Raw genomic sequence first — 9,845 nt, forward strand, 5'->3', positions numbered from 1 at the left:
CCCCCCCCCCACAATAATCGGCCCCGGTCCCCAGTCCCCCCTCACAGCACAGGCAGGGGTGTGGGCAGGTGCTGGCGGGGGGGACACAACGTGCTGGAGCCCCCCCCCCGGGCGCCCCCTGGCCCCCACAGGGCCTACTTCCTGCGACACTCTGGCAGGGCTCTATGGTCTCCAGTGGAGCGGCCTAGGCAGGAGGCCTCCAGCTCTCGATGGTCTCCCCTGAGGGATGTTGCCATGCAGAGATTTGGTTCACCCCACAAGTGGGAATTCCTCCTTTGAACACAGTCGCTTTGTTCTGGAGGGCTGACTGAATTTTTCTCCCGCAAAGTGGCAGCAGAACCAGCCCCAGCAGCCCCAGCACTAGTGGTGGTGGCTGCGGCCCAGCAGTGGGTGGGCGCAGGGGGCTGGGGCCCATTTCCCGGGAGGTGGGGGGGGATCACTGGGGAAGGGGAAAGCTTCCGTCTGAAAAGCCAAACTTTTTCACGGGGCTGAATTTGTCTCAAAACCAAGGTTTGTTGTCACAGTTCAGGCTGTTCAGACGTTCTGATGTGTGACTGTGCTTGTCCTTTTACCCTGAACTCGGTGGGGCTTTGCTGTCTGTGAGGGTCTGCGGGGTTGATCTGTCAGGTTACGCCAGGGAAAGTGAGTTTTAGCCCTCTATTTTTACTTCAAGTGTGACAGAAGTGACCCATTTAATATTTCTGCTGTCTGTGGTGATTTGGGTTGGGGGGGTTCAATCTGAGGAAACACCTCGGAGCCGTGCTTCAGAGGGTGCCGGTCACCAGAGCCAAGAGGTGCTGATCAGAAACCGGCATTAAGCCCTAGGGCGAGAGCTGGCCCAGGGGGGCTCTTGCCTTCTGGCTGTGGGACAGTTTTTCCCAGCTCGGAGGTGCTGGGAGAGATGGGGAGGGGAGGTGAGCAGGCGGTTGTCCTGGGGCCCAGCCCCTCTGCAGAGCCCTGCTGCTCCTCTGGCTTTCTGGACAAAGGTCAGTTTCTGTGCAGAGCTTCTAATTTGCACCTTTCCCGAGGACAAATTAGTTTTTCTGGGTTTTGGTTGGTTTGTTTTGGTTTGGGTTTTCTTGGTTGTTTTTTTTTGTTTTTTTTTTTCCATGTAGCCAGGCAGACTGACTTCCTCCGTTCCCTTTCCCTGGTTTTCTCCCTGTGAAATCTCTTTTCTGTAACTGCCTGGTCTTCATGGCAACACATTTAAAAACTGCTCTCGCAGGTTCCCTCCTTTCAGAAGGTGCCTGTGGCTGCAGGGATGCCGTGTGAAGCAGGCGGGACAGGGCTGGTGTCTGCTCTGCTGGCTGTTAAAGAGTTGGCAGCGCTGTGCTGCGTGCTCATCTCCAAAGCTTTTCTCTTGTCCCTGGGCAATGGATTTTCTGCCCTTCCAAGTACAGTACCATCTGTACAGATACAAAATGTCTAGTTCATGGATTGGGGTCCTGAAGCCCTGATTCTCCTTTGGAAGCTCTATTGCCCCAAGTTTTCTCTCTGCCCTCTGTCAAACTGTTTCACAGCTGGCCTTCTTCCCCAGGCTTTGCCTCGTCCCCTGGTCAGAGTCGAGCTGTTCAGTTTCTGCAGGCCAAGCGGATGTTGGGGGATCTGAGCTGCTCAGAGACAGCAGGGCCTGATCTCTGAAGGAAGCATCCTTCAGATTTTGTGGTCTAACTCTGACCTTGCTGAAGCTGCTTTTGTTACCCTTCCAGAAAACCAACGGAGGGCTGAATCAGAGCTGGCGGTTTGCTGAAGGTACCAAAGAGTAGGGGGTTTAGAAGCCAATGCCTAATGCCATGGACAGCCTTAATGCTGTTTGTCTGGTAACGTGTGTTGTTGACCCTGGTACCGCCATCACCTGCCTCCCCACCCCAAGGAGCACAGAGCTACCAGTCTGGACGGTGGTGAAGCTTTGTTGAACCCATGTGCGGGATGCAGCCAGCTTCTTCAGAGCAAGGTGCAAAGGCTTGTCGTGGGAGGATGTTGGATAACCTCTGCTTATGCTTTCCTCTGTGCTTCTGAGGCCATGTGCTCATTACAAAGCTGTTTTATCACGAGTGGGAAGGTTTCTCTCAAGGTGCATCTGCCAAAGATGTTTGGGGCTGGTTTTGTTGCTGGCTCTTTGGTTCATGGTAGTTCTTGGGATGTGTGAAGGATGGGAAGAGGTTCAAAGGAAGAACCCGAGGAGCTCGTTTAACACTTCAGCTTGGACAATCTCTCTGTGGAAAATGAAAATCAGCCCCATTGCTCCCACTGCCAAAATGTGATGTGCTGGCCGTCAGCATGGAGACCTCGACCACGTAAAAGCCGTAGAGTCTGACAGTGCTTCCAAGGCAGGAAGCAGAGGCTCTTTTAAGGGGTGCAGTAAGTGCCCTGTTTCAAAATCATACAGCCTGGCTCAGGCTCCAGCCCAGGATGGCCTCTTCACATCCGTTCTTCAACAGAACGCCCAGTCTGTGGGATACAACTGCAGTCAAACATTCGACTAATCCACTAGTCTCTTCTTAAGGCCACCAGCAATTGCCTTAGGATGTGGCTTGAGCTTGGTCCATCTCACTGTCAGCTGACAGCTGAAGTTTGTTAAATACCAGAAAGGTGTAACACTGGGCTCCTATTCATTCTCTCAGCTATGGAGATGCAGGATGACAGTACCCAAGTGATAAAATACAGAGGGGCTGGAATATAAAGGTGACGGTTGAGGCTGAGTCTTCCTGGGCAGCAAGACTCGATTTAGAGAGCGCTCAGCCAAATAGCAGTGGGCTGGAGGGGCAAGAGATTAGTCCTGGAAATTCTCCAGCTCCTTTCCTGGCTCCCTTGAGATGCTGTTTATGTGATAATTATAGCTAAGCAGGTGACTCCTGGGCAAGAAATGTGACCTTTCTACTTAAGCCTGAACAGGGCAAGATGATGGAACTGACCAAATTTGTTCAATAGCATCCTGAGTCTCATCCCAGCCCAGCACCAGCAGCTGTCCCTCGCAGCTGGACAGCCTAGATGAATTTATTTTACTGCTGCTGCTGTGAAGTTGCCAGATAAACCTGTACATAGACCTGGGGCAAGCCGGAATGTCAAGGGAGGAATTTGGGAAGGCAGGGAGCCCATGCTGGCAGCAGCCCCTGCCCTGCCAGGTACCAAGCAGGTCTCTGGGAGTGATGTGCTGGGGAGGAGCTCCTTGTACTGCTTCTTTCCTCAAGAGCAGCTGTTTCACCCTTACCCACATTGTGACCATAATGAGAGAGGGGTTCTTGTTGGGTGTACATCCCAGGAGGGGTTGCACTTGATATCTGACCTTTGTTTTCATTTCATACCAGGTGTTGCTAGGTCTTGAAATTTTTCTGTGCGCTCAAGGCATCAGTTAAGTCAAGGAGGACAAGTGTAGGGTTAGTTCCCAGGGAGACAGGATGTGTGCAAGGTATTTGCTTTTGTGTTGTAGCTTTTGTGGGAGACAGACAAGCTTTGTGGACCAAGAACAGCAGGACTAATGATGGGCATTTCTAGAGGGTTGTGTGCCTTCAGAGCTCTCGGCAAGTGTCAGCCAGTTTGTCTGCTGCTCTGCAAATGCTGCTTGCTGCGAAGGAGAAATCCTGCTCTCCCAAGTGAATGCTTCTCCCCAGAATCACTTTGCCAGAGAGACTAAAAAAAGGGCTGCCCTTATCTGCAGGGACTGTGGATTGCACAGAGATACAGCCCAGCAAGTTTGAAAGCGTAGAGGGGCCAGTCTGACCTCCTCACGGCCCTCTCTCGTGTTCAGGGCAGGCGGGGACCAGGATTTGTCTTGTCTGCTGTGCCTGTCAGACATCAGTTAATTCTGTGTTCTCTGCTGACACCTGGTGGTCCTTAGCAGAAGGTAATTGTGGGCCTTCTAAACTTTCCTGCCTAAAGGCTTTCACAGCCTGGGAAGTGGTTCTTATTGATAATCATGTCAGGGTGTGGCACAGAACCCCTCGATTCACCCCCCAGCGGGTCCCCACTCGGAGCATGCCATCACCTCCACGTTCTGCATCACTTTGCCACGGGGCCGGAGGAAACACCCAGCCAGGCCCCAGCAGAGCCACCCTGGGGGTCATGAGCATCAGCTCTGCTGGGGACACATGTCCCCTCCAGGGACACCCTGCAGAGATCTGGGGGGCCTCAGCACCCATCGGAGCCTTTCTGGGCTCACCCAGCCCTTTGTGGGGGTCCCAAATCCAGGACTTACCCTTAGGAGCCCCCACAATGGCAACAAATATCACGGCAACTGCAAGGAGGTGGGGGAGTGAGAGCCACCAGTCAAAGAGCAGTGGGCAGAGGACATTCCCACATGTCACTGTGGATCCTGTGGGAGGGAGGCACCAGGTGGGACCATTGTCACCTGCAACGGCCCAAATCTGCACTGTCACCGCACAGGGTTATCCCCAAGGCCACCCACCTCTGGAGCCCTGGATGACATTGAGGTTGGAGTGGAACTCCGTGACTGTGAAGAAACAGATGAAAATCTCTCTTTTTTAATGATTAATTACAAATAAATGACTTCACAGAAATAAGAAATCAATGGTCAATGTGATTCTGAATTAAGAGATTAAAAATTAGTAAACTATTGTAAGGATGCAGGTGTTCAAATAGTCTGAAGACGTAAAACCATGCTGTGCTTCTCATTCGTCCTGTGGTTGGCCAAAACCCCAGCCTAGTTAATCAGTGGATAAAGACAGATGGAATGAAACCTTTAGTTTAGGTATGTTTATTTAAAATTTTTATTATATTTATATTTAATATTATTTTTAATATATACAATTAAATATATAATTAAATTAAGTACATGGTAATATATATATTGTATTATATATACATATATAAATATAATTTACATTTAATATTTTAACTGATACAGACATAAGAAATGGGTGATAATCAAAGGGTCTAGTTTTAATATTCTTAAAGGTTATAAGATGAACTTCTCAGAAATCAGAAATGTTAAATGGAACATCGAGAGAAGCTGCAGATGCAGAAAGAGGCTGTTTGAAGGTGGGTGATTTGATGGCCCTGAAATGGCCCCACAGGCCCTGGGATCAGGAGCAGAGCCAGAGACAAGAAAGGACTCACTGGCTGATGGAGATTGATGGGCATTTTTGATCACTGAAAGAGAATTGAAACATAAAGGGAAAACGGAGGTGGACTTTGTAGGATGTGATGATTTAGAATCCTGTGGCTCTTCCATTTCTTGAAGCCAAACTGAAGAGATTTTTTTAAATTTCATTTTTTTGGGGGGGTGGAGGGAAGCAAAAGAAACCCCATTACAGCCATCCAGAGGCACCCATGGGTCCCCCCACCCCTGCCACAGCCACTCAACTTAGAGCTGTTGGAGAGCTTGTTGGCCTCCACGGCGTTTTTAGCTATAGAAATTTCAACCCCTGTGTGATGCTCAGGAGGGGGAACTCCCCTGGTACCCAGGATGGGGGGCACCCTCCGGGGGGGACCCTCCCAGTGTCGGGTATAATTGTTGGGAAGGGGGACACTGCCCCAGGTGCCCCCACTCCACTCACCGGGTGCATCCTCTGTGCAGTGTCTGTGGCGCTGGAGGGGAAAGAGGGGGCCAGGCTCCCCCTCGCTGGCCATAGTGGTGTCTGTCCATCTGTCCATCCATCAGTCGGTGGGTCTGTCCCGGCTAAACCCGGTTCTTCCAAGTCCCCCCTGGGTTCGGCAATGGACTGAGCGGTGCTGAGGCCCCAGAAAAACCCAAACCAGCGTTTGCCCAAACAGCTCCTTTAATAAGGAAAAACCTGGCGGCTGCTGGGGGACAAGAGGCACCAGGAACAGCCCATTCACACTAAAAACCAGCATCTCCCCTGCCCTGCAGAGAGAAAATACAGCACAAAAATAGATTTTCTCACACCAAAACATGGGGGGTTCCCTGCCCCTGCTGCAGGTCTCACAACTTTTATGGACAAAGGGGTTTTGGCCTTTTATGACTCACAGAGACCTTCAGCATCGGGGGCTTATGGATTTTTATTCCTCTTTGAAAAAAACCTACTAAAACTCTACGTTTCCAGTGTCCCCATTTGCCAGAATTTCCAAGAGATTCTCCTCCCCCATCTATAAAAACTTTTTTTAGCAAATACTGAACAATTCTTCTCTGAAACAAACACAAGTGGGTTTTTTCGCCCCAAAAGTGTGCAGGTTTCTAGAGCCTGAGGGGCTGCAGCCGCGGGTCAGTCCGTCTGGCTCCCAAAACCTGTGGTTCTGAGCCCAAAACAAGCAGTGACCTCCTCCCTGGGCAGGCAGCAGAAGGGCAGAGCCGGGGATGGGCTGGAGGCACCTGCCAGGGAAGAGCTTGCACGGCTGCCAGTGGGGGCTTGGGGGAATAGCAATAAACAATAACAAAATAATAATAATAATAATAATAATAAAAAAAGCCAAAAATAAAGTAAAAACCCCCAAGCCAAGAAAAACCCAACCCCCCAAATCCAAAACCCACCAAAACCCCAAAACTACCAAAAACCCCAAACCAGCAAAAAAATCCCAAATGGCAAAAGACTCCAAACCCCAAAAAAACACCAAAAAAGAAAACACAAAAAACTCAAAACCACCAAAACCCCAAAATCACCAAAACCATGAAAAATACAATAAACCCCAAACTCTAAACCCAAAAACCTAAAACCACCCCCCCCAACAACAAATACCAACAAAGACTATCAAAACCACAAAAAGCCAAACACCAAAACCGCTAAACCCCCTGCAAAAAACAACCCAAACCTCAAAAAAATACAAAAATCCCTGACACCAAAATACCCTCAAACCCACCAAAACCCCCAAAGAACACCAAACCCACCAAACCCCCCAAAATACAAAAAAATCCCAAAACTACCAAAAAACCAAAACCCACCAAAACCCACCAAACCCCAAACCCACCAAAAATCTAAAAATACCCCAAAACCCCACAAATTCTCTAAGCCAGCAACACCCAAAAATAAATCCACCACAAGAACAAAAATAAAAACAAAAAACAAGTCCAAAACATAACACACACACACATACCCCAATTAAAAAACCCCACAAAAAGAAAAAACGACCAAAAAATAGAAATACAGAAATTGAAAATCTTTCCCAAACCAGCAAGTCCAGCCTGGTTTTCTCTTTCCTTCCCCCCTGCAGCACAAGCCCCAGCACATCTCGTGGGCTCAGGAGACCTGATTACACCAACAATCCTGTATAAAAAAACCCCCTGGTTTAATCCTTCGCAACCAGAAAATGCCCCAAACCCAAACACCCCAAAATGCAGCTGAAATTATGCCTTTTGGCAGCCAGCCTGGGGCAGTCAGCGACACAACGACGCTGCTCGGCTCCTTTCGGCGTCGCTCCTCACAGCTGCGTCCTGTGGGGGATGTTCCTCCCCAAAGATCCACAGCGTGTCGACTCCTGACAAGCCCAGATAGACACACCTGCAGAAATGAACATCACCGGGGGACATCGCAGGGTACCAGAGTGCCGGGGGGAAAGGGGAGATGGAAACTCTCCAGGGGCCCTTTACCATGCAGGCGTCGTGCCCGGCTGTGACTCAAGCACAGCTCTCCCAGGACGAAGCGGGATCTGTATGTTGCTGATCGCTCCCACCCAGTCAGATTTACCCCACGGGATGAAAAAGCTGCGGCCGTTCCAGATGTGAAGGTGGTTCTCGCCCTGTTCCTGTCCCCCCGCTGGAGCGGGTTCAGCTTGACAAGCAGCTTTGCAGAGGACGTTCCCCTCAGCCCTGGTACTACTCACGCCAGCATCCCGCATTCTTTGGTCTCAAAGACGTACAGGAACATGACCAAGGTCTGGAACAGGTTCCTGCCCTGAAGCCACAGGGAGAGAAAAGAGCTTCGAAACCAAGTCCCCGAGGAGAAATCACAGCAGCATTTTCAGGCACAGGAAGTGAGCCTTGAGAAAGTCATCACAAAATGGTGTCACGGGGCAGGGGGGGGCAGGCAGGGTTTTGCCTTAATACTGGGCTTTTTTCAGTGAGAGAAATACCAGAAAAAGATCAAGGGTGGTTTTTGGCTGGATCATCATCTCAAAATACTTGACGTGCTGGAGGTTTTTGGAAAGCAGAGCTCTAGCAACGACCAGGGATCGATCAATTGATTGAAAACCACCAAAGCCTGAACCACAAGCCTCAAACCAGAGCTGACTCTGAGTGAACTTCCCGAGCAGCATCCTATCAGCATCAAATATGACCATATTTCCTCTGAAAACTAGATAAAGAATATCTATTTGTGGACGCTAAGCCGGCTGTTTCCTAGCAGACAGCAAATCCCTGGGCACACCCCGGATCCTGGACAGATCTGGGATGCGCCTGAGTGAAGCCGATCTACCAGATGTTTCCATGCCCTTTATTTTTTTTATATGACTTGTTTGTGAAACTGTATAAAAGCAGGACATAGACAGAGACCTCCCCTAAGAGGGGACTGGTTGCATAGGATTTCCCCATTGCCGGGAGGGATTCTCCGACCCTGTGCTGGGACAGGGCTCCCCAGCTGAAGCACAGATCCGGGTGACAGTAAAGCAGGAGGGCAGCTGGTGATGTGTCTTTTCTAATCACTAGAGCTAACTTTAGGTCAGAATGGTCAGGGGCATCACCTTGCTTATTCTCTCTGCTGCTTTCAACTAAAGTGAAGCAAAGCTGATCTTTTTAACTGGTGTCTGTGTCCTTTCTGCTGACCCCATCAACTGGCAGAACAGAGGAGCGACATGTGGGGGTGACCCACACTGGGGCCTCTCAAGAATAATCATCCTGTGGGGAGGGGGGGACTCCCCTTGAGAGGGATGTCCCAGGGAGCAGGGGGGGAATGCAGAGTGCTTCCCCCCATCTCGCAGGAAGAAGAGGCAGGACTGACTTCACCCCCCATCCCCTGCCCCTGCGCTGCTGGGGGACAAGGTGGAGAGAGTGGAAACAAAACTGAGCCCGGGGAGAAGGGAGGGGTGGGGGGAGGTGGGTTTTAATGCTTCTCTCCGTCCCACTCTTTCCGGTTTTGTTCGTGCTTGAATTAAAGGGATGTTCTTGTTTTCCTTCCCCAAAAGAGTCTGGGTTTTTGCCTGGTTTAATGGGTGAGGAAACCCCTCCCTGTCCTCATCTCCATTCCTGAGCCTTTTTGTTGAAATTTTTCTCCTTCCCAGCACTGGGGGGGAAGGAGCAAGTGAAGGGCTGCATCGGGCTTTGTTACCCTCTGGGCCTAAACCAGGACAGAAGCTTCCCTCCAGGATTCTTAGGGAGAGGCACCGGGTGACAACACACATCAAGGATTATGTGACATAGTATTTTAAAATAAATTGTTAGAAAATAAACAAGGGGAAGCTACTACGTAGGTATGTATGGATCTTAAACAGTGTACTGGGTCTGGCTGAACTGGAATTGGTTTTCCCCTACAGCAGCCCTCACGGTGCTGTGTTTTATGCTGGGAGCTGGCAGGGTGTTGATAGCACTCTGGTGTTGTGGCTACTGCTGAGCAGTGCTTACACAGCACCAAGGCTCTTTCTGATATTTCCCCCAGTGGAACAGGGTGGGCAAGATCCTGGGAGGGGACACAGCCAGGGCAGCTGACCCAAACCTACCAAAGGGATATTCCAGACCATATGACGTCTGGGAGAAAGGAGGAAGGGGGTGGGGTCACCCTTGGTCCTCCGAGGCAACCACTACGCGTATTGGAGCCCTGCTTCCTGAGAAGGCCCAACATTGCCTGTCCATGGGAAGTAGAGACTAAGTGTTTGCTTTTGCTTCCGCGCACGGACTTTTGCTTCGCTTTGCTTATATTAAAACTGCTTTTGTTTCACCCATAAGGGTTATTTTCTCTTCTTTCCCCTCTTTACCCTTTTGAGAAAAGAAGGAGAAAAGGGGG

At 50.2% G+C, this 9,845-nt stretch overlaps 1 protein-coding gene across 1 annotated transcript in view; it reads right to left on the reverse strand.

Moving 5' to 3' along the window:
- Positions 1-7,288: 7,288 nt before the first annotated feature.
- The window catches only part of LOC113488201 (transmembrane protein 209-like), a 12,582-nt gene continuing 10,025 nt past the window's right edge, over positions 7,289-9,845 (reverse strand). Inside the window, 2 exon segments of the mRNA XM_026863246.1 lie at positions 7,289-7,412; positions 7,735-7,805. Coding sequence (XP_026719047.1) covers positions 7,289-7,412; positions 7,735-7,805 — 195 coding nt within the window.

The sequence above is a fragment of the Athene cunicularia genome, assembly GCF_003259725.1.
Source record: "Athene cunicularia isolate RWA chromosome 23 unlocalized genomic scaffold, athCun1 chr23_part1, whole genome shotgun sequence".
NCBI lineage: Eukaryota > Metazoa > Chordata > Aves > Strigiformes > Strigidae > Athene > Athene cunicularia.